We start from the raw sequence: 24,096 nt of genomic DNA, 5'->3' as shown, positions 1-24,096 counted from the left end.
AATGAGTGTGGGCAAATGGTAGAAACTTAGCCGGAAACCTTGGCCAGCGTGGTGCAGTTAGGCAGGAGGGCTGGCGTCTGCGCTCTGTGACTCTGTTTGAGTCCACGTGGGGGGCCACAGCAGCATAGCGCTGGAAGTGACATATTTACAGCTTGAAGTGGCCCGGAACTCAGAATTCAATTCCGGCGCCATTCTGTAAGGATTCTCTGTGCATCCTTCCCATAGGGAGCGTGGGTTTCCCCGGGTGCTCTGGTTTCCTCCCACAGTCCAAAGACGTGACAGATAGGTCAACTGCTCATTGTATATTGTCCCGTGATTGGGTTGTGGGGTGGCTCGGAAGGGGCTACTCCACGCTGTGTCACTAAGTAAATTAAAAAATAGTCAAACACCCACTCTATTCCCATTTCATTCTCCCCAGATTGTCCAACGCCCCCCAGATTCCTCCACTCACCCAGACACCAGGAGCAAATTAGTGGCCAATTAACCAACCAACCCACCAACCCACGTGCCTTAGGACTTGGGAGGTGTGAGGAGACCCATGATTCTCACAGACAGCACCCGAGTTCTCAGGCACAGTGAGGCAGAAGCTTTATCTGCTGCATCGTTCTGCCAGCACTCTGCTAATGACTGACGATAGACTGATAGACAGTCTTGTAACAATAGACAGTCTTGTAACTGTCCTGGACCAGCTCAGCTGGATGTGTAGATAGTTCTGAAGTGAGCAACAGCAAGGATGTTGACACCAGGGACTGCAAAAACTGTGACAAACCGGTGGAGGAACTCAGCAGGTCAGGCAGCATCAGTGGAGGGAAATGGACAGTTGACGTTTTGGGTCAAGACCCTTCATCTAAACTCAGATGACACCCAGGAAATTGGGACACCCAGATGAAGGGTGTGACAGATGCTGCCTGACCCACTGAATTCCTCCAGCAAGGATGTTGTCAGGACCCATGGCATTCACTATATCCAGTGTCCACAGACATTATTTTTCAATCCTATAAATAGGCTTCATCAACCAGGTTTGTAATCATTCACTTCTGGGCTTTCAGCACCGCCAGACTCTCATTATAGTTCAATGACAGCGCCAGCTCCGTTCCCCTCTGTCACCAGCGCTGGCTCAAACTGAAAGCTCACTCCTGCAATTGCGAGGACTCAGAAGCTGATGGTGGAAGAGAGTGGGGAAAGAGGTGGAGGGGAAGAAGGGAGGGGTGAGGGAGAAGAAGGGAGGGGTGAGGGGGAAGAGGGGAGGGGGAGGGGACAGTGCAGGGGGTTGGGGGAGGGGGAGGGGGCAGAGTGGAGGGAGTTGAGGGGAAGGGGCTGTGGAGGGTGAGGGGAGGGGAATGGAGGAGAGAGGAGGGTGGAAGGAGAAGGGAAGGGGAGCCAAGAGGGGAGTGGAGAGAGGGTTGTGGAAGAGGTGGTGGAGGGTGGTGGGGGAGAGGGGAGGGGGAGAGGTTGGAGAGTGTGTAGAGAGGGTAGTTGGAGAGAAGGAAGTGGGTAGGAGGGAGGAGGGAAGGGGAAAGAGGTGAAGGGGAAAGAAAATGGATGGAGGGAGGGGTGAGGGGATGGGGAGAGAGGAGGGGGGAGGCAGGAGGGGGAGAGGGGATGGGGAGAGATGGAACGGGTGGAGAGGATGGAGGGGGAAGGGTGGAGAGGGGAGTGGGGAGGAGGGAGGGGGGAAGGGAGAGTGGGAGGGGAAAGGAAGAGGAGGAGGGAGGGGAGGAGGGAGAGGGATGGAGGGAGGAGGAGAGAGAGGGGAGAGAGAGGGAGGGGAGAGAGAGGGAGGGGAGGAAGGGGGAGGAAGGGAGAGGAAGGGGAGGAAGGGGAGGAAGGGGAGGAAGGGGAGGAGGGGGAGGGAGGGGGAGGGAGGGGGAGGGAGGGGGAGGGAGGGGGGAGGGAGGGGGGAGGAAGGGGTGAGGGAGAGGAAGGGGTGAGGGAGAGGGAGGGGGAAGGAGGGGGAAGGAGGGAGGGGGAAGGAGGGAGGGGGAAGGGGGAAGGGGGAAGGGGGAAGGAGGGAGGGGGAAGGGGAGCGGGAAGAGGGGAAGGAGGGAGAGGGAAGGGGAGGGATGGAGGAAGGGAGAAAGAAGATGGAAAGAGAGGGAGGGAGGGGGAGAAGAGGGAGGGAGGGAGAAGAGGGAGGGAGGGAGAAGAGGGAGGGAGAAGAGGGAGGGAGGGCGGGGGAGAAGATGGAAGGAGGGAGGGAGGGAGGGAGGGGAGAAGATGGAGGGAGGGAGGGGGGAGGAGGAGAAGATGGAGGGGGGAAGGAGGAGAAGATGGAGGGAGGGAGGGAGAGAAGATGGAGGGAGAGAAGATGGAGGGAGGGAGGGAGGGAGGGAGGGGGAGAAGATGGATGGAGGGAGGGAGGGAGGGGGAGAAGATGGATGGAGGGATGGAGGGAGGGAGGGAGGGGGAGAAGATGGAGGGAGGGAGGGAGGGAGGGAGGGAGGGAGGGGGAGAAGATGGAGGGAGGGAGGGAGGGAGAGAAGATGGAGAGAGAGAGGGAGGGGGAGAAGATGGAGAGAGAGAGGGAGGGGGAGAAGATGGAGAGAGAGAGGGAGGGGGAGAAGATGGAGACGGAGGGAGGGAGGGAGGGAGGGGGAGAAGATGGAGAGAGGGAGGGTAGAAGATGGTGAGAGGGAGAAGATGGAGAGAGGGTGGGAGAAAGACGCTGGAGGGAGAGGGAAAGAAGATGGAGCGATGAGGGTTTCTCATTCGGCTTCTGTTGAACATGGCCGTGGCTGTTGTATCTCCGCTCTGGTACAGTACTGTACTCACGTGGTGGGCTGTGCCACGGTCGGGGATGGGGATGTTGTGGGAACCTCCTCGCCCCGCTCGCGTTTCATTGTCCCTGCCATTCCCGGTGAGATTTGATGGGGCGCTAGTTCGGGCGGTTGCCGCCACTGGGCTCGGGTTGTGTTTGCGCCCGCCGGTTGCACCTGGCGGCGGGGTGAGAGCGATCGTGCTGGCCGACGCTCCGTCTGGGTCCGGGTCCGGGTCCGGGTCGGGACGTGCTCGGACTGCCGATGCGCCGCTCCCCTCGCTCGGGGTCGGATATGTGACCGGGTTTGGGGGCTGGCTGGAAGAGGGGTTTCCTGCGGGAGAATGTGCGTCTACTGAAGGTGAGCTGGTGCTTGGGCGCTCTCCCCATCCCCGGGTCCCTGTATCCCCGGCTCCGGTTCTGAAACAAAGAACTGGGCTGGGCCATTGATGCACGGAGCTGTTGTCCCAAGCTCCACCATGCCGGGGTGACCTGACCCACCCGGGTAAGATGCAGCCTCTCCGAAGCGGCGAGGGCTCGGGCTGGGGCTGGGGGATGTTGCTTCTCTTCACCACGGGAACGGCAGGTTGGCGCGGGAGGGTTGCCTCGGCCCACCAGTTGGACCCACGGTTCACCCGCCAGCACCCTCCTCCTCCCCGGGAACGAGCTGCGAAGGCAAACCCCGAGATACGGAGGGAGCGGGTGCGGCTCCCGGAGACCTCCAGCTGTTGCTGGCCTGCCGACTGAATACGGTTCGGCCGCTGAGGGAGCGCCACGCTGTTGGGGCGGGGGGTGGCGACAGTGAGGGAGCATCGTGCTGCCGGAGGCCCAGCAGTGAGGGAGCGCCGCGCTGCCAGGAGACCAGTAGTGAGGGAGCGCCGCGTTGCCGAAGGGGCAGTAGTGATGGAGTGTCGTACTGTCAAAAGGGCAGCAGTGAGGGAACGCCGCTGAGGGGCGGGTACTGAAAATGTCTTTGAAGGGTAGTGTTCTTTACAGCTGGGGGTGGGGGGGGGGGGTGGAACAATAATCCCTCTCTCGATAAGTGCCTGCTCTCAGGCCTCTGACTCGCCTGGGAATATATACTGTGCTCCCTTCTACGCACCCGAGCCCTGGCTCCCACGCTCCCTTTAAACTTCAGAGGGACTGTGTGACATCTCAAGCAAAGTCAATTAAAAGTCTGTTGGGCCTTTAAGAAATAACATTCAATGGTGTGGAAGATCTGCACTAGGTCCATAGCCCTGGTCACAGGTGCGTTACAGGATGGACAGCAGTGAGGGTGTATCCCACTGCTGCAGGGGCAAATGTGGGAGAGAGTCACACCGAGGGGTAATACCTTGTAGAGAGTCACACTGAGGTCAGTACCTTGGAGAGGGTCACACTCAGGGTTAATACCTTGGAGAGAGTCACAGTGAGGGTTGATACCTTGGAGAGTGTCACACTGAGGGTCGATACCTTGGAGAGTATCACACCGAGGGTTAATACCTTGGAGAGTGTCACACTGAGGGTTGATACCTTGGAGAGTCACATCGAGGGTTGATACCTTGGAGAGTGTCACACTATGGGTCAATACCTTGGAGAGTCACATTGACGGTTAATACCTTGGAGAGTCACATTGAGGGTTAATACCTTGTAGAGTGTCACACTGAGGGTTAATACCTTAGAGAGTGTCAGACCGGGGATTAATACATTGGAGAGTGTTGCACTGAGGAACAGAGCTGTGAAGAGTATTACACTGAGGGTTAATTCTGAGAGAGCACTATACTGACGGACAGTACCAGGGGAATATTGTACTAAGGGACAGTACTGGGAGAGGGTCAGAGCTGTGGACAGTTATCTGAGAGCATGGACTGAAGAAGAACTCACAGTATGAACGCTTCATGGACCCTTGTGTGGCTCCAATGAAGCTCTATCTCCCCCAGCATCAATACCCCATTCAGGCATCCAGCTGAAGTAGATGTGGCGCTGGTCACACCCCAGTCTAACAAGGGAACAGAGCTTGAGGATCACCAGCTACATCACTGCTCAAAACTGTGCATGAGTATTAGGAGGAAAGAGAGAGGGTGAATGGCCAAGAAGAGTGAGAGGTGAGATGGAGACTGAGGAGTTGAAAGTATTCTTGAGCCAAGAAAGTTGAACAGAGACTTGGGGAAGTTAGCGTGGTCAAAAAGGCAATAAGGAGTGTAGGAGTGATTTTCAAGGCTAAAATGGAGTGATAACGGAGGGGAGAGGAGAGGTAAAGCAAGGGGGCAGTGGAGGCAAGCTGGTCTGAGGGGTTATTTGTTACCTTCATACAAATAACCAGTTAATCCCAAGCAAGGTTAAAATGCCAGACCTTGATTCTTCGAACAAGTTTTGCATTTTTCTTCTTTGACTCTTGCTGTGTCCGCTGGAGCACTCATTTGGACTGAGATCAAATCTTATAGATTCGGCCACCTCTCAATCTTTCCTCCTCTGCCGAGAACATGCCCGATTAGATAATTCTTCCTTTATAATCTAATCTTTCTGGCTGCTCTTTTCCGGACATTGTACGTTAATTGCTGAACACAGCTGCAATCTCCTTCAGGTCCGGAGAAGCCTGTGGTGACAAAGATGGCTCGTGAAGAGAAAGACATCCATAGGAGCGATTCCATCATCCCATGCTTCCTAACAATCGAGGTGCGTTTGAGAAAAGAATGCCGTACTTCCCTCATGGTTGTGAAAGCCTACCAGACTCAAATTCTCTTTCAGTTTCCTGACCACATCCCCAAACCCACCCACTCCCCCGTTCACTTCCTCCCAAGTTCCTCCCCTCAACATACAAAGTAGAAGCAAGCGTTGGCATTTCACCCTCTGCAGCCTGGTTCTGCTCCACCATTCAGTAAGAGTCATGGGAAATCTATACATGGTTCACTTAATCCTCTTATAAGACCATAAGATATACGAGCAGAATTAGGCCATTTGGCCCATTGAGTCTGCTCCGCCATTTCATCATGTCTGATCCATTTTCTCTCTTGCCTTCTCCCCGTATCCCTTCATTCCCTGACCAATCAAGAATCCATCAATCTCTGCCTAAAATATACCCAATGAGTTGGCCTCCACAACCGCCTGTGACAATGAATTCCACAGGTTCACCACTCTCTGGTTGAAGAAATTCTCATCTCCGTTCTAAAAGGACATCCCTCTAATTTTGAGGGTGTGTCCTCTGGTCAGACTCCCCCCCAGCACTAGAAACATCCTCTCCACGTCCACTGTATCGAGGACTGTCAACATTCAATAGGTTTCAAAGAGATTCCCCGTCACTCTTCTGAATTCCAGTGAGTACAGTCCCAGGGCCATCAAACACTCCTCATATGACAAGCCTTTCAATCCCGGAATCATTTTTGTGAACTTCCTTTGAGCCCTCTCCAATGTCAACACATCCTTTCTGAGATGAGGGGCCCAAAACTCCTCACCAGGGCTTTATAAAGCCTTAGCTTTATCCTTTGATTCCTTTAGAACCCAAAGACCTGTGGATTATGCCTTGAGGAACACAAGAGTGAGGTTAGAGACTCCAGGGATTCACACTCCGTTAGGAACAGAATTTCACTCTTGAGTGCTCAAACACCCTGAGACAATGTTCCCTAAACGTAGATTCTAGCTGGGAAAAAAAAATCAGTATCTTCTTTTATAATTTTAAACATTTTAATGAAATCACCTCTCTTTCTTACAAGCTCTGATGTTACAAGCATACAGGGTATCTGTGGAGCCACATAAAGTGCACAGTTTTGGTCATGTTATGTAAAAGATATACTGGCAAGGGAGGCATAAAATGGAAAATTGGGCTGCCCTATCCCCAGCAGCTAAAGAAATGAGATTTGTATTTGAAGAGCTTGCTGTACATCTTATTGAAATATATAAATCACTGAGGGAATTTGACAGGGTAGATATAGAGATGTTTCTATTGCTGGGAGAATGTCTAACAAGGGGTACAGAGTTACAAAGTTAGGCCACGGTCATTCAAACCTCTGGATTCCAGGAACATCTTCTCACAGAGGGTGCTGAGTTACTGGAATTCTCTATCCCAAACGATTGCGGAGGCCAAATTATTGGTTATATTTAAAGAAGGCGGCACAATAACGTAGTGGTTAGCACAATGCTTTACACAGCTCATGACCTGGGTTCATTTCCCACTGCTACGTATAAGGAGTTTGTACGTTCTTCCCATGATCATGTAGGTTTCTTCTGGGTGCTCCGGTTTCGTCCCACAGTCCAAAGACGTACCAGCTGGCAGGTTAATTGGTCATTGTAAATTGCCCTGTGGTTAAGCTAGGATTTAATTGGGGGCTTGCTGGGCAGTGTGGCTCGAAGGACAGGAAGGTCCTGTTCCATGCTGTATCTCATAAATAAAGGTGGGGGGGGGGAATTTTTTATTTTTGAAATATGGCGAAGTGAGGGCTGCATGGAATTGGCAGAAAAAGAGATGAGGCCTAAGGACAAATCAGCCATGATCATATCAAATGAAGGTGCAGGTTTGAGGGGCCGAGTGGCCTACTCATGGCTTAATTTCTGATGTGACACACACACAATGCTGGCAGAGCTCAGCGGGTTGGGCAGATTCTATAGAGAGGAATAAAGAATTAACATTTTGGGTCCAAAACATCAACTTTTTTTTTTTAACTCCTCCATAGATGCTGCCCGGCCTGCTGAGTTCCTCCAGCATTTCCTGTGTGTTGCTTTGGATCTCCAGCGTCTGCAGAATCCCATGTGTTCCTATTTCCAAATGTTTATCTTATAACACTTCTCATTCTGGGAATCAGTACCATTCTCTCTCTCCCAACAAACAACCCTCCACCACCACCAACCTCACCCCAGCTCCTGAACCACTATATCATGCTTTCCTTCTCTCCCTCCACCTTCACAGCTGAGCTGGAGTAAAGGTGCAGTTGGTAAGACTGTAGAGGTGGAAACACGAAACTGTAACGTCAACACTGGGGCTGGAGCTGACCTGTAGGTCAAAACTGTTATAGGTGTCATGTATAGCTTTGCCCAGTCTCAGAAGGTGTTCTCTTTTCCAGACTGAAATCTCAGTGTACAGATACTGCAGATTATTTGAGGAGTTGTGAATCTTCTGATACTATGTGGCCGCAAGATTGTTGGGAGCTGCTGAGGAGTGTTCGATCTCACACACTGCCCTGGGGCTCAGACGACTAGCCAGTCATCACCGTCATTGTGTTGATGTCACAGGCAGCCCTTCCCTCTTCACATCCTGATCCAGCCCTGAGGTCCAGGTTTGGACCAAGGCCGTGATGAGTTCTAGGGCAGAGAGCTCCTGACAGAATTTCAAACTGAGTGTCAGTCACCGAGTTGCCTGGCACTCACACTGGGCATAATCACCTTGGAGATCAGGATGCTCTTAAAGCCTCCTCGTCTCCTTGAAGGCTCAGCAGGTTTCACAGTAGGGGTGACAGCACCAAGTAGCTCTGATCTCATCCCTTAGTCGGGGGTTCATTGTATGCTGCTTTCAGAATTTAACACCTGTGCAATTCTGTTTTATAGCTCTTTTTCTTAATTTATTCCTGATTAACTTATTCAACAGTTGGCATAGATGAGATTTACTTGAATTCTTCTAGGGATGAAGGAGCCATATGGAGAAACTGGGGAGATGCGGAAGGACGAGTTTCAAATCATGAAGAAGCTGGGGAGATACCAAAGGAGGGCTCCCAGATCATAAAGAGTGGATCGAGAGAGACTTCCCATTTGATAGGGAGGGTCAATAAACGGGGACATGAAATCAAAATAATTGACTAAAGCACCAGTACATGCAGGAGCAAAAACCTCTTCCACGGAGAAACGGTCCTGATTATTTACTAATATTTAATCTACATTGATGTAGACATTACATTTATTGTCACGTTCTAGTTGTTCCAGAACTGAATAAATAGGCCAAAATACACAGATGGATTTGAAGTTACAAATGGGTTCACTATGTAAGACTGCAAATCTTTACTGGAATCTCTTTACCATGGTGGACCAGATGGGTTTCAGACAAGCCATATTTTTTCTTTTCCGAAATGTCATATTTATTTTTAAGTTTCTCATGGTCCATGCTGAGATTTCAACACACTCTCTTTGGATTAATGACCTAGAACTCTGTACTCTTAGTTAAATCAGTACTGGATTGTAAATATTTGAATCTCCAAATTCCCTTGGTGATTACAATTTACTCTGTAGTCTTTCAAGATATGTATTCTCTGTCACAGTGCCCATTTCTGGATTCCCCACTGCCCCATTTGAATATCTCTCTATTTATTTCATTGTCTGTGTATAATTAATCTTTATACTGTTTTGTTTGTTTTTATATCACTCTGTTTTACTCTGTTTATTTCTCTCCTCTCACTGAAATTATCTTCCTATCTCCCTTCCTCCCACCCCCACCCACTTACTGAGCTTTCTCCTGCTCAAGTATTTTTTGCCTGTTTCTCCCCACTCCCTTTGTTTTGTGCTCTCTTCTTTAATTTCTATTTTCCTTCAATCCACTTCGCTTCACGTTTCTCCAATGCTGTGTTTCAAACTTTCAGTTTCATTCCATAATCCTCTGCGTAACTCTCTCTCCACTCTGCCCCCTTCTCCCATTTTCCTCTCTCCCTCTGCCTCACTCTCTTCCCTGCCCTCTCCCATCCTATTTTCACTCCATCTCTCACTCTTTCTTTCCCTTTCCCTCTGTTCCTCTACCCCCTTGCCCATTCCTTTGTCTCTCACTCTTATACCCCCGTTCTCTTTCTCCCTCAATCTCTCCCTCTCAATCGCTCTCCCTCCCATAATCTTTCTCTGCCACCCTCTCACTAACGTTGCATTCTGTTCCAGCTACTGATTATGGTTGGGATGGTCTTGCTCACGTACTACTTTGAGTACACGGACACATTCACCGTGCACCGGCAGGGTTTCTTCTGCTATGACAGTGCTTACATGAAGCCATACCCAGGGCCGGAGGAGATGAGCGTTCTTCCACCAGTCCTGCTCCAGTCGTTAGCGTCAGCCATTCCCATGGCAACAGTAAGAACCATTTGATGTTCATATACAGTGCTACACTCTGAGGGAAATACTCGTTTTACCAGGATCAGGTTTAATATCACCGGCATATATTGTGAAATTTGTTAACTTTGCAGCACCAGTACAATGCAATACATGATAAATATAGAGAAAAAAATAAATAAATGAATTACAATAAATGTATATAAAATAGTTAAATTAAAAATGGTGCAAAACCAGAAATAATTTTTAAAAATGAGGTAGTGTTCACGGGTTCAATGCCCATTTAAAAATCAGATGGCAGAGGGGAGGAAGCTGTTCCTGAATCACTGAGTGTGTGCCTTCAGGCTTCTGTACCTCCTTCCTAATGGTAGCAATGAGAACAAGGCATGACCTGGGTGGTGGGGTTCCTTAGTGATGGACACCACCTTTCTGAGGCACTGCTCCTTGAAGATGTCTTGGATACTATGGAGCTTGGTACCCAAGATGGAGCTAATTTTACAACTCCCTGTAGCTTCTTTCGATCCTCTGCAGTATCCTCCCTTCCCCCCCCCCCCCCCACACAGAAAGCTCAGAATTCTAAAATTCTAGTCAATGGCACCGGCGGCGGGGGTGGGGGGGGGGTTGCATATCCACTGGCACTGATGGAGCGGGGGCTATTCCTGGGAGCAGAGTTGTGGTGTTGCAAGGCGTCCCAGTCCTGTCACTGACGACTTGATCTTGCCAACTGAAGTCTAAAGTATTCTCCACTGAACAAAGTTTTTTGCTGCTGATGCTCATGTAGTTGGTGGCCCTGAGCGTGATGTTTTATTGACTTTACCCGGAGCTGTTCAGACTAATGGGAGTGTCATATTGCCAAGCAGTCCCAGAACACCTTTCCTCTCCACTCCACCCCCACCCCACTCGTCCCATCACCGGTTCAGCCCCCACCATTATCCACAACCAGTTGTATATGGAAAGGTTTTATACTCGTCTTGAAGTGTTTTTTTTTCAACGAAGCAGCAAATTTCTCCGCCTTTCTCTTGCAGATAGTTCTGGGCGAGTTGGCTGCGTTCGCCTTTCGGTCAGAGTTTATCCGCCGCGAGCGCACCATCGTGACAGCGGATTGCTGCACCCTGAACCCTCTGGTCCGCAGGGTCATCAGGTTCTTGGGTCTGTTTGGTTTCCGTTCCTCTCCGTTGGTTCACTGTAGTCCACTCGTTACAAGTAGTGGACATAGCGAGGGAAGGGAAATTCGCTGAGACGCCTCCTCGTATCGTAGCTTCCTTCATTCACTCTGGGTTCAGGGAGGTAGACACGATCTGCTTCCACGGATGGGGGGAGTGGGTGGGTGAAGATGGAGACACCCATCTCGCAGTGGGTAGAGATACCATCAGAGTAAGCTGGGGGGGGTGGTAGGGGTGCCCTCGGTGTGGGGTCAGGCCACAATGTGTGTGAGGTAGCGAGGGCAAAGAGAGAGTAGGGATGTATCAGCCTCAGCCCTCCATCTCAGTGGTTCCTCGACGAGGTGAGATCTCAGAACCCCAGGAGCGCAAATCAGATCAAAGCTGAGAAAAGGAACGGCCTCCCTCACACCCCAACCCCTCAGCGTGACACTTGTATTTTGGATGCTGATTTCTAATGCTCTTACCTTCTCTGAAGGATGGAGGTTTGAGGGGCTGTAGTATACACAGGCTGTATAGTTGGCCAGCTATGGGTAGAAAAGGCTTGAGGGGCTGAATGGTCTCCTGTACTACTTCTACAACAGGATTAAGGCGGAACCACCTTCCTCCTGTTCTTACCCCAAGGCCGCCCTCTGCTCTAGAATTGGCCGGAGTAGCAAACACATCCAAACCTGTACGTCACAGCTGCTTATAACCCCTGGAATTTCCCCAACCACTGGGTGGCAACACACGTGCTCTTGTTGAGAGTAAGGGCAAGCACGGTGAGTAGATCAGAACACGGTATCACTGAGGCTGGGAGGCAGCCATGAGCAAGGCAAAGAGATGAGGAGAGCAGCCCAGACATCCCAAGGGCGGTGCCCAGAGCAAAGCCCAAGCCCTCCCTCTGGATCCCGGCTACCCGAACCCAGCGTTAATTGTATACCTGGTACAGATTCCTCGGTCATGGGTTTGTAGACCAGTGTTGGTGGTGGGGTACTGATTTTTAATTAAATTTGCACATTCGTTAAATGCATTTCAAATGACATGGGCAATCAGGATCGATCCATGACCATTACTGTTCTTGGCAATTTCTTCTACAGAAGTGCTATGCCATTGCCACCTTCTGGGCAGTCTCTTCACAAGACGGGTATCACCACCCCCCCGCCCAGCCATTTTCAATACTCTTCAGAGATTGAGAGATTGGCTGCCTTGCGTCAATAGTCACATAACCAGGACTTGTGATATGCACCATCCACCAAATGCTCCCATGACTTCACGTGACCCTGATTGGGGTTGGGGGGGGCTGTGGGGCTAAGAAGGTGCTATGCCTTGTCCAAGGGTGACCTGCAGGATAGTGGAGGGAAGGAGCACCTTGCATCTCCTTTGGTGGAGACGCACCGGCACCTTGACACCCAAAATAAAATTACCGGTCTAATTGGAAACATCCATTCAGATCTACAAAAAAATCTTTTGCCAGGAAGAACTTTGGGGAAGTTTTACGTTTCCAACCCAAAGGACTCAATAAAATGGAATCTATGAATGTTACCCTGGGACGTTATCAGTTCAGTCTGGGACGAGATCCTCAATCTGGGATTTGGGATGTGTGGTACTGTTTTATTATTGTCACATGTACCGAGCTACCACGAAAAGCTTTTCTGCGCACCATCCAGACAGGTCATGCCATACATGAGTATGCTGAGGAGGTTAGAAAGGGAAATGAGCAACAATTGGAGCCACAGGTCAAGGGTGGGCAATGAATAGATGACGCGAGTTCCTTACTGGTCCTCCTAACCTTCGCTTCTCTTCCAGGGGTTTACGCATTTGGCCTGTTTGCCACCGATATATTTGTGAACGCGGGGCAGGTGGTGATGGGAAGCCCCACGCCGCATTTCCTCACCGTCTGTCAACCCAACTACACGGCTCTGGGCTGCAACCAGCCTTCCCAGTTCATCGTCTCCCCAGATGCCTGCACCGGAAGCCCGAGACTGGTGTCCAGTGCCAGGCGAGCTTTCCCTTGCAAGGATGCAGCGCTCAGCATGTACGCTGCCGTCTATACAGTGGTGAGTCAGGCACGTGGCCCAAATGATCACGCACACAGCAAAAATTATGATGCACTTTTCACAGGAATATAGGAATACCATCTCTGACAGAAAGTTTTATTGGATCCATGAGCGGGCCCACATTAGGGCTGTCAGTGACAGCCGCAGACCCCTACGTGTTCAGTCCTGAGAGGATTATTCTGACTTCAATCAGTGGCCATTTACCAGGCTCTGATTGCGGGCAGCAGGCCATGGGTACATCCGGGGAGCAGAACTTTCTGTCGGGGGAGAGAGCTGAGGACAGGAGGCTGATGGACAGGGTTCAGGTGAGCGGTGAAGGAGCAAGTTATTCACAGGGCTGGTGGCCTGCAAGACACTGAGGGCATGGCCAGGAAATGAGGAGAAAGCAGCTGAAACATTTGAGGGAGACTGAATCACATGCTGCCCGCCAACAGTTGTCAGGAAGAATCAGGTGGGTGAGCACAGGACAAGAGATTATGTCGGGGGGAATGAAACAAAGTGAGGATTTCCACTCAAGACGTCTGAACGGATGTCATAAGTTTATAGAAGTATGGCATGATGTCTTTTTCCTTCAAGAGGACCACAACCTTGTCGTAGGGTTTGGAGGCTTGAATGATCCAGAGAGAGATGTTAGCTAAAGTCAGAGCCTTGTGTTTTGGCTCTTGGTGGGGCCACCCATACCAGACAGGTCAAAGGGTAGAGGTCAGACAAAGAGTGGTCCAGCTTCAGGGGTTCAGCTCAGGGCTAACAACCCTGACTGGTCAAAAAACAAACTGTTACAGAATCAGCAAGGAGGAATCCTTCTTTATCTGCATGCAATGGTATGGCCAGACAGACGGAGGACCTTCATTGCTGCAGGATGTCTTTGGATAAGTGTAAGTTTAGGCAGTCGTGTATATGTGTGTGAGAGTGAGAGAGCCGTAGTGTATTCACTGAATGGGTAAGCAGATGACAAGTCCAGCATTTATCACTCATCCCTGACTGCCCTTCAGAAGATGTTCTTTTGGATAGCCACTGTCTACACATGTGTGGACCACTCCAGATATCGAACAGCCCTGATGGGTCTCGGCCTGTTCTCGCTGGAGGTTAGAAGAATTGGGGGTTGGGGAGGGGATCTCATTAAAACCTATTGAATATTGGGATAGAGTGGGCATACAGAGGATGTTTCCTAGAGTGGGGGAGGCAAAGGACGTCCCTTTAGAACAGAGATGAGGAGGAATTTCTTTAGCCAGAGGGTAGTGAATCTGGGGAATTCATTGCCACAGATGGCTGTGTAGACCAAGTCATTGGATATATTTAAAACAGAGATTAATAAGTTATTGATTAGTAAAGGTTCCAGGGAGAAGGCAGGAGAACGGTGTTGAGAAGGGAAAAAAAGCAACCATGATTGAATGGTGGTGCAGACTCGATGGACTAAATTGCCTAATCGTGCTTCTAAGTCTCATGATCTTTATTTGGGACAAGAGATGGGACAGGTATAAAATGTGTCATCATCAGTCCAGTATGAACCTAGCTCAGCTACCTACAGGCTTGGTATAAATGGGCAGTAACAGGACGGTGGGGAAGGTAGTCACTTATACTTTATACTTGTACTTTATACTTCATTGTCACCAAACAATTGGTACTAGAACGTACAATCATCACAGCGATATTTGATTCTGCGCTTCACACTCCCTGGATTACAAATATTAAATATTAAAAATATTAAAAATAGTTAAAATTAGTAAATATTAAAAATTTAAATTATAAATCATAAATAGAAAATAGAAAAATAGGAAGTAAGGTAGTGCAAAAAAAAACAAGAGGCAGGTCCAGATATTTGGAGGGTACGGCCCAGATCCGGGTCAGGATCCGTTCAGCAGTCTTATAACAGTTGGAAAGAAGCTGTTCCCAAATCTGGCCGTATGAGTCTTCAAGCTCCTGAACCTTCTCCTGGAGGGAAGGGGGACGAAAAGTGTGTTGGCTGGGTGGGTCGTGTCCTTGATTATCCGGGCAGCACTGCTCCGACAACGTGCGGTGTAAAGTGAGTCCACGGATGGAAGATTGGTTTGTGTGATGTGCTGCGCCATGTTCACGATCTTCTGCAGCTTCTTTCGGTCTTGGACAGGACAACTTTTATACCAGGTTGTGATGCACCCTAGAAGAATGCTTTCTACAGGGCATCTGTAAAAATTAGTGAGGGTTTTAGGGGACAGGCCAAATTTCTTTAGTTTTCTCAGGAAGTAAAGGTGCTGGTGGGCCTTCTTGGCAGTGGACTCTGCTTAGTTGGACCAAGTCAGGTCATTTGTGATATTGACCCCAAGGAACTGAAAGCTTTAGACCTGTTCCACTTGCACACCACCGATGTAAATTGGGTCGTGCGGTCCACTACCCTTTCTGAAGTCAACAACCAATTCCTTCATCTTGCAGACGTTGAGGGATAGGTTATTGTCTTCGCACCATGCCACCAGGTTCTTAATTTCCTCTCTGTACTCAAACTCATCATTACCCGAGATACGGCCTACAATTTATCCAGATTTCTGGTGAAAGGTGATGGAACAAAACAGTTCTGGTCACCCAGTTGTAGGAAGGATGTTGGGGTATTGAAGAGGGTGCAGAGGAGCTTCACCAGGATGCTGACTGTTAGAAGGCGAGTGCTATCACAAGAAGCTGAATGAATTGGGTTGTTTTGTCTGGAGCGCCAGAGGCAGAGGGGAGATCTGATAGAGATTTATAAGATTATGAGAGGCATAGATAGCGTAGACAGGGATAGAAATGTCTAGTACCAGAGAGCATGCATTGAAGATGAGAGGGGGTAGGTTCAAAGGGGAATGTGAGGGGTAAGATTTTTACTGAGAATGGTGGATGGCTGGAATGTGCTGCCTGGTATGGTGGTAGAGGCAAACACATTAGAGGCTTTTAAGAGATGTTTGGATAGGCACATGAATATGAGGAAGACGGAGGTATATGGACATTGTGTTGGTCAGAGGGATGAGTGTTTTCGTGTTTTTGATTCGCTCTTTAGCTGGTCCGGCAATACATTGTGGGTAGAATGGCCTGTTTTTGTGCTGTACTCTCCCATGTTCTGTGCAAAACTGAGGGCAAACAGCCACCCAATCAGAGTAACTAAGCAGAAACAGAGGGGCAAAAGCAAAGTGAGTCAAGGAGCAGGCTTCTGAAATACTCACCACAGCGGTGTCTGTGACGAGAAGTCAGAGTTGTACGTGCGCACAGTTCAAGCAGTGGTGCTGGGAGATGAAGTGCATGTGGGTTATCACAAAGTGCTGGAGGAACTCAGCAGGTCAGGCAGCGCCTATGTAGGTGAATAAAGTGTCAGTGTTTTGGGCCCGAAAAGCAACTGTTTATTCCCCTCCACTAATGCTCCCTAGCCTGCTGAGTTCCTCCAGCATTCTGTGTGTGTTGCTCTGGATTTCCAGCATCTGCAGAATCTCTTGTGTGTGTGTATGATCAAAGCACCTGATGTGCAATTTGGACCACGATAAAATCAGGCTTTGTTCAATTTGATGGGCCTGATAGAATTTTTATTTTTAATACATCTCCTGTTAAACACAGTAACCATCCTGAATTGACGCTGAACTAAGCGGCAGATAAGAATTTAACCACGTTAGTGTGTCTGGAGTCACATACAGAGTGCAAACCAGGCAAGGACAGCAGATTTCCTCCCCGGGACATATGATTTAAAAAACTAACACAGGTTATAAGTAAAATTACAGTAATTGCAAATGTCATCACGCTACCACGTGATGTGTACATACCTCGCTTAAACTAAAGGTGAAGTTATTTCCACGTTTCAGACTCCCCATGTCTTTATTTGAATTAGTTTAATGTTTTGAAATTACAAAACATAACAGGTTCAATAAAGCTAATCACTTCGTGGTTACCGTTACTACTTAAATTAAAAATTGATTTAATTACTTCTGTTGAAGAACCCCAGTTGTAAAGGTGGGATTTAATCTTGCCTCTGGATCAGTGATCTAGAATTCCAGCTGTACATCCAAGCCACGCAGACAACGTGGTGGTCACTATCGACTGGCAGAGACACTACATCACAACTCCAGTAATCCGGATCCAGGCCTGACCTTGGGTGCTGTCTATGTGGAGTTTGCACGTCCTCCCTCTGACTGTGTGGGTTTCCCCGGGTGCTCTAGTTTCCTCCACATCCCAAATACAGCCATAGAAAAGTACAGCAAAAGAAACAGGCCCTTTGGCCAATCTAATCCATGCTGAATTTTTAAACTCCCATCAACATGCACTGGAACCATAGTTCCCCACGCCCCTACCATCCATGTATCTATCCAACTTAAACGTTGAAATCGGGCTCACATGCACCAATTGTGCTGGCAGCTCGTTCCACACTCTCATAACCCTCTGAGTGAAGAAGTTTTCCCTCATGTTCCCCCTGAACTTTTTACCTTTCACCCTTAACCTATGACCTCTAGTTGCAATCCCATCCAACCTCAGTGGAAACAGCCTGCTTGCATTTAGACCACAAGACCACAAGACAAAGGAGCAGAAGTCGGCCATTCAGCCTATCGAGTCTGCTCGGCCATTTTATCATGAGCTGATCCATTCTCCCATTTAGTCCCACTGCCCCGCCTTCTCACCATAACCTTTGATGCCCTGGCTACTCAGATACCTATCAATCTCTGCCTTAAATACACCCAATGACTTGACCTCCACTGCTGCCCGTGGCAACAAATTCCATAGATTCACCACCCTCTGACTAAAAAAATTTCTTCGCATTTCTGTTCTGAATGGGCGCCCTTCAATCCTTAAGTCATGGCCTCTCGTACTAGACTCCCCCATCATTTACCCTGTCTATTCCCCTCATGATTTTCTAAACTTCTGTCAAATCTCCCCTCAGTCTTCTACTCTGCAAGGAATAAAGTGCTAACCTATTCCATCTTTCCTTATAACTCAGGTCATTCAGACCCTGCCACATCGCTGTACTCCTTCAACCTTATTTCCATCTTTCCCAAGGTTGAAAGAGTGCGGAGAAATGCTTACAGTTGCTAGGTTAATTGCCCACTGTCAGTACCTCTGGTGTGTAGAGAAGAGGTATGTAGAACATACAGCACTACATCAGGGTACAGGCCTCCGTCCATAGTGTTGTGCTGACCTTTTAACCTTCTCTAAAATCAATCTAGCTCTTCCCTCCTACATAGCCCTCTATTTTTCCTATCATCTATGAGCCAATCTGAGAGCTTCCTGAACACTCCTAATGTACCTGCCTCTTCCACCAGCTCAGTGGCACATTCCACACAGCCACTACTCTCTTTGCAAAGGACTTGCATGGGTGGAAACTTGGACGTTGAGGGAATGTGAGGAGAGCGTGTCCAGGGAAGGTTATTGGGGAGCGCTATAGTTCTGTGAGTTATCATAAAACCGATGGACCAAAGTGTCCTGCTTCCACATTGTATGGTATTTCTCTTATCAGTCTCCACCCACTACTCCTTGCAACTGTGTAAGTCAGCGAGGTGGAGGAAGTTCAACCACCTGACCATGGCAATGGAGATCAGTTGGTGTAAGATACAATATGTTGGAACTGATGTTGAGAACTTGAAAGCCTTTCATGTCTGGTTAGTCCCACAGAGACCGCTGTGTGAGTGCGGCTTCTTCCTGTTCACAGATGTACGTCACAATCATGTTCCAGGCGAAGGGGACGCGGCTGACCAAGCCCGCGGTGTGCCTCACTCTCCTGTGCCTGACCTTCCTCACCGGGGTGGTGCGGGTGTCTGAGTATCGGAACCACTGGTCAGATGTGCTGGTGGGATTCATGACTGGAGCTGCCGTTGCGGTGTTTCTGGTGAGTGCCAGGAATCTCACAGGTCGTCCAAGCGATTGGGTGCCGGGGCAGAGAATGAGACCAGCCACTGGTCTGGGAATCAGGCGGGGAGGTGGGGGGTTAGTCTTGGCCACACTTGTCCCAGGCATACACTGCAGGTTTGAGCCAGGAAAGGCCCTCAGATTGATCCATTTATCATAAGGCAAATTACTCAAATTTCAGCCTGAATTCAATCCAACTGTTATCTCCAAGCTCAATCTCTCATTCAGTTCCGGCTTTGGTGTTGCAATGCCAGTTGTGGCCACTTCCCATTTACCAAGGGGAGCAATACGCATTCAGTCTAAGTATACAGAGTTGGTACTCAGTTGGGCACCACAGCAGCCGAGGGGTTAGTGCAACGCTATGGCAGCTCGGGGCGTCGGAGTTCAGAGTTCAATTCCAGCATCATCAGTAAGGATTCTGTACATCCTCCCCAGGAATGCATAGGTTTCCCCCGGGAGCTCCAGTTTCCTTTCACAGTCCAAAGACATACCGGGAAGGCTAACTGGTCTTCGGAATTTGTCCTGTGATTAGGTTGGGGTTAACCAGGGTTTTAGGGTGGCTCAAAGGGCCTACTCTGTGCTGTTTCCAGCAGATTGTGACTTTCAGCAAACAACCTGCTGGAAGAATTCAGGTTGAGCAGCATCTGTGCGTGTGTGGGGGGGGGGAGGAGGGGAGAATTGTCAACGTTTGGACTCAAAGCCCTTTAGCAGGGTGCAGAGTTTCAACCGAAATGTCAACAATTCCCTGCCTTCCTCAGGGGTGGCTCGACCTGCTGAGTTCCTCCAGCAGATTGTTAGTCGCTTTGGCGCCTTGTGACTCCAGAATACCCCCGAAAGGCTGCTCTGATAGTTCGCAGGAATCAAAGAATGAGCTCTAAGACTCTTCAATGACTTCCGACAGGTCTGCTGCGTCGTGCACAGATTTAGAGGGTCAGACCCTGTCTGTAAGAAGGTGGGGAACGTCTCGAAACCAGTCCGTGTGATGCTCGCCCTCCCCTGTGTGGAAAGTCCACTAGAAAAGTTAAGTGTTGTTCAGGTAAGAGGTCGACACCACAATGGAACTTGGCAGGTTGCTGGCCAAGGATGGTCCACCTTAATTCAGCTCTGATGTGGAAGAAGAACATGTGGACAATCCACTTAACTGATCCTAGATCTCTTCAGGATCGGGACTGTAAATTGGAACTAAATAGGATTTATCTCCAATTGTGCCACCCATTCCCAACTTCCAACAGAGTATTTTTTTTTATATTTTGTTCTTGTAGAGTATGTTGTTCTCACTGACTTCTCTGCACTGTTAGTTAAGTTGTGAGATCAGGGACAACAATTTAGACATCAAGATAGAGTCCTTTATCTAATGCAAGGCCTGGCCTAACCTCTTGACCCTCAGCTCCTATCTAATCCTTCCTACAGATCGCAGTTTATGTCCATCCTTGTCAGGCAGTGTCAAAGTCTCTGAGGTGAGAATGACTGCTGTTCCCTGGAGTAACTCAGACCTTTAATAAACAATTACCACGACCTGTGAGTAACTAGGTACCTAGTCCTGGATGATGTTGCTGGACCTGAGCAACACTGGGTAATTTTTGTTGTCTTAGAACAGGAGCAGGAGCTGGCCTTCTGGCCCCTCGAGCCTGCTGCACTTGTTCGTCAAGATCGTGGCCGATCTTCCTCGGCACTATTTTCCTCTACTATTCCCATACTCTTCAAAGTCGCTGTCTGCTCTGAATTAGCACAATGACTAAGCCTCCCCAGCTCTGGAAGCTGAGAATACCAAAGGTCCATTAACCCCCAAATGAAGAAACTTTTCACCTCAGTCTTAGTGATCTGCCCCTTATTCACAAATTGTCCCTCTTGTGCTAGACTTCCCAAATTGCAGAAGGCATTCTCTTGGCGCCTGACTTGTCAAACCTTCAAAGGATTGTATGTTTGGATGAGATCCCTCATTCTTCTAAGGCCTAACACTGGCAGGAAATCTCTCCTCATCGAACAAACCCAGCACCCCTGGAACTCATCCAGTAAATCTGTCTGCATTCTTTCAATGGCAAGTACATCTCTTCATGGGTGGAAGACATAGTACCTGTACACAACACAGCGAGTGTAGATAGAATTGCAATAAGACTATCTTAGAAGTATTATCAAACCCTCTCATAATTAAGGTTAACATTACATTTGCCCTTCTAATTGGTGACTGCACCACCTATTGGTGACTTGTTAACAAGTACGTCACGGTCCCTTTGCAGATCTATACCAGCCATTCTCCTACATATTCACTAGTACTCCGCTCTTCTACGTGTACCAAAGTAGGAAACCTCATGTCCTTCCATTTATTGTGAGATCTGTACAGGTGTGGGTACAGTTTCAGAGTGAACTCTTTCCCTTCCAGAATTGTTCAGCTGAATTACCTCCAGTCGTTCCATTTATTGTGAGATCTGTACGGATGTGAGTGCAGTTTCAGAGTGAACTCTTTCCCTTCCAGAATTGTTCAGCTGAATTCTCAGAAGGAACATGAACGATCCTGCTTCTTCCCCTCGACGCCGGATGTGTTGATTGCCACTCGGTCGGTGATGAGTGAAGTCTGAATTCCAGACGGAGCCCAGTGCGTGTACAGCTTTGCATGAACTGCAGTCTCACTCATGTAGAGTCTAGTGATTGTCAGATTTGTAGGAACATTTCCCTGTGGTATCACCTTTTGTTTCTGTTCTTCTCAATCCTTTTGAGTGGAGCACCAATCCTCTCTGTTGGCAAACGCCATCCTTAGGAACAGGTACGAGATCCCCTGTAAGTGTTGCTGCTGTTACAGCTGCCCCCACTTCTGCTTGGAGCCATGGTTTGTTATCGAGGCTGTTTGTGACTGGTCTGGGGTGGGTGGGGGGAGTGTCTCTCTGCTGCTGGTTTACTAAGTGGATTAGGGGTGACTTTTCCATACTTTCCCAGGCCAGGGCCTTCCAACAGATGGGCTCTGACCTTCATTATCGCTGGAATTCCACAATGTCATTTCACTCATCATCTGACTATGGGAATAAGCAAAGATACCCTCACAAGATCAAGGGGGAGCTGGGGTAGACATCATCTGGATAATGGATGGGGAACGTGCGAGATCATCTGGACATTGGTGGCTACTGGCTGGACATTCGGTGAGGACTGGCTGGCTCTCTGGTACAGTCACATACGTTGGACATCGAGGGGGGAGATTCTCTAGACATCGGGTGGGGATATTGGCTGGGAATCAGATTGACATTAAAGACAAGATTATCTGTTGACATTGGGTGGGGATGGTATATCTGGATGAACTTAATGAAGACTGTGTGGAGTTTGGATGTAAACTGTCTGGAGCTTAGATAGGATTATTATTTTGGGGTCAGTAGAACATTAGATGGGGATGACTAGAAATTAAATAAACACTGGGGAGAGACTTTGTGCATGGACTGTCTGAATACTATCTAGAAATTTGGAAAGGGTAGCTTCAAACTGTACATCAGACGTAGGTTGTCTGTTCACCTTCTTAACATTTGGTGGACACCAACAAGGACAAGAGTGGGGATAGTTTGAACATGCAGTGGAAATTGCCAGAGATCAGTATCATAGCTTTCCAAAGGAATAACACAGGCTTCCCTCTCTTGGCACGGTTGGTCCAAATGGCTGGTCTAGATAAGGACACGCTGCTGATAGGAGGTGAGAATCCTGGACTTTCTGTGCACCAGCCCTGGAAGAAGATCTCGGGTAATAACCTGCAGGGATTTTGCCTCTTCCTGCACTTTGGGGATGCAGGGATGTAGTGTAATATAAATATACAGCTGCACCAGAAGGAGCCACTTCAGAATTATCTGTCATGCTGTCTTTGTAATAGAGAAGTGTTTGCCAGAAGGAAAGGAACCTTGGAGCTACAAAAAGGCAGAGCTCTCGCAGCTGGATGACACAAGAGGTTCTTCAGATGCTGGAAATCTGGTGGAACTCAGCAGGTCGAGCAGCATCTACGGAGGGAAATGAACAGTCAATGTTTTGGGCCGAGGCCCTTCATCAAGACTGAAAGGAAGAGGGCAGAAGCCACAATAAAAGGGGAAGGGTTGGGGGGAAAGGTGCACAATCTGGCAGGTGAAAGGTGAGTGCAGGTGAAAGGGTGGTGGCTGGGGGAGGGAGAAAATAATGTGAGAAGCTAGGGTATGACATACAATAGAGGCAAAGGACTGGAAAAGAAAAAATCTGGTTGGAGAGGACAGGAGGCCATGGAATAACGCAAAGGAGGTGAGGAACCAGAGGGAGGAAAGTGAAGGTGAGGAAGCGGAAAGAACAATGGTAAGGGGGCCACAGGATTAATGGGAAACAACACGGGGGACATTGGGAAGTGGTTATCACTTCCAATTTCCACACTAACAGGCCTGTCCACGGCCTCCTTTACTGCCACGTTGATGCCATGGAACAACACCTCGTATCCCAACTTGTTGGCATCAACATCAAATTCTCTAATTTCTATGGACTGTGCACCCCCACCCGGCCCACCGAGTTCCTCCAGCATCTTGCCTGTGTTGTCACAGGTGGGCGAGTAGCCCAGGCATGGCTTGTGGATGATAGCATTGTGTTCTCACCACTCTACTTGGCTGTTAGTGCCGTTGCCAGTAGCAGCATCAAGCAGACGTGAGGATGAATGGAACAGACTCCCAGGAACATTAAGACAAGGATCAATCCAAGGTGCTCCTCAGCAATTAACTAATCCTTTTGGGAGTTCAGTGACTGATAAGCTGCCTGCCCAGTGCAGAATGTGAATTTTCATTAAATGTTGAAATACTCTGATGATTGAAAAGAAGCACAATGTGGTGTATGTTTGGATTAAACTGATATGAACAGAATAAAACGCATCTTGAAATTCATTGAATTTGACCAAACTACAGATGCACAAAGGAAGCATTCCCTGATGGTGACCATTGGGTTTGGTGGAAGGAAGTTTATGGGCGGGTTTGGCTAAGACTTCAAATGATTCCAAAAGCCATGGCTGCATAGATATTGGATTCATAAGTCATGATATTGCCGACTTCCTTAAGTTCAGGGACATTTTCAACTTCCTTAGATGCAGGGACATCCCCAACAGGATGAAAGGTAGCAACAGAAACCATCAGTAAGTATGTGGTAGAAGTCATCTCGAATGATAATGTGCCACTAGCCAGACTAGTCCAGCATAAAGCAGTACTGACACCGACCTGGCAATGTGGAAAGTCGCCCCAGTAAGTCCAGGTCAAATCCAGTCTAATTACCAGCCAAGTCACTCATCAGTAAAGTGCTGTTGAGGATGCTGTGTAAAAGTATTTACTCACCGATAACCTGCACACCAAACCTT

The 24,096-nt window shown here is 48.8% G+C and overlaps 1 protein-coding gene across 1 annotated transcript; it reads left to right on the top strand.

Moving 5' to 3' along the window:
• The first annotated feature begins 2,906 nt into the window (after positions 1-2,906).
• Positions 2,907-23,605, top strand: plppr2a (phospholipid phosphatase related 2a). The gene is made up of 8 exons (XM_072248259.1): positions 2,907-3,116; positions 5,319-5,410; positions 9,578-9,766; positions 10,771-10,894; positions 12,694-12,944; positions 18,574-18,750; positions 19,672-19,790; positions 21,244-23,605. Exons 2-8 carry the CDS (start codon positions 5,345-5,347, stop codon positions 21,344-21,346), a joined length of 1,029 nt encoding a protein of 342 aa, XP_072104360.1. The 5' UTR covers positions 2,907-3,116; positions 5,319-5,344; the 3' UTR covers positions 21,347-23,605.
• The last annotated feature ends 491 nt before the right edge of the window (positions 23,606-24,096 follow it).

Source organism: Mobula birostris, chromosome 32, assembly GCF_030028105.1.
Source record: "Mobula birostris isolate sMobBir1 chromosome 32, sMobBir1.hap1, whole genome shotgun sequence".
NCBI lineage: Eukaryota > Metazoa > Chordata > Chondrichthyes > Myliobatiformes > Myliobatidae > Mobula > Mobula birostris.
Note: the sequence above shows the minus strand (reverse complement) of the source record. Positions and strands in the feature narration are given on the sequence as shown.

Excerpts from the sequence above, each read along its gene's own strand:
- plppr2a (XM_072248259.1), top strand. The coding sequence starts at position 5,345 with ATGGCTCGTGAAGAGAAAGACATCCATAGGAGCGATTCCATCATCCCA. Across the intron at positions 5,411-9,577 it reads CATGCTTCCTAACAATCGAG|CTACTGATTATGGTTGGGAT; the intron begins GTGCGTTTGAGA and ends ATTCTGTTCCAG. Across the intron at positions 12,945-18,573 it reads ACGCTGCCGTCTATACAGTG|ATGTACGTCACAATCATGTT; the intron begins GTGAGTCAGGCA and ends TCCTGTTCACAG.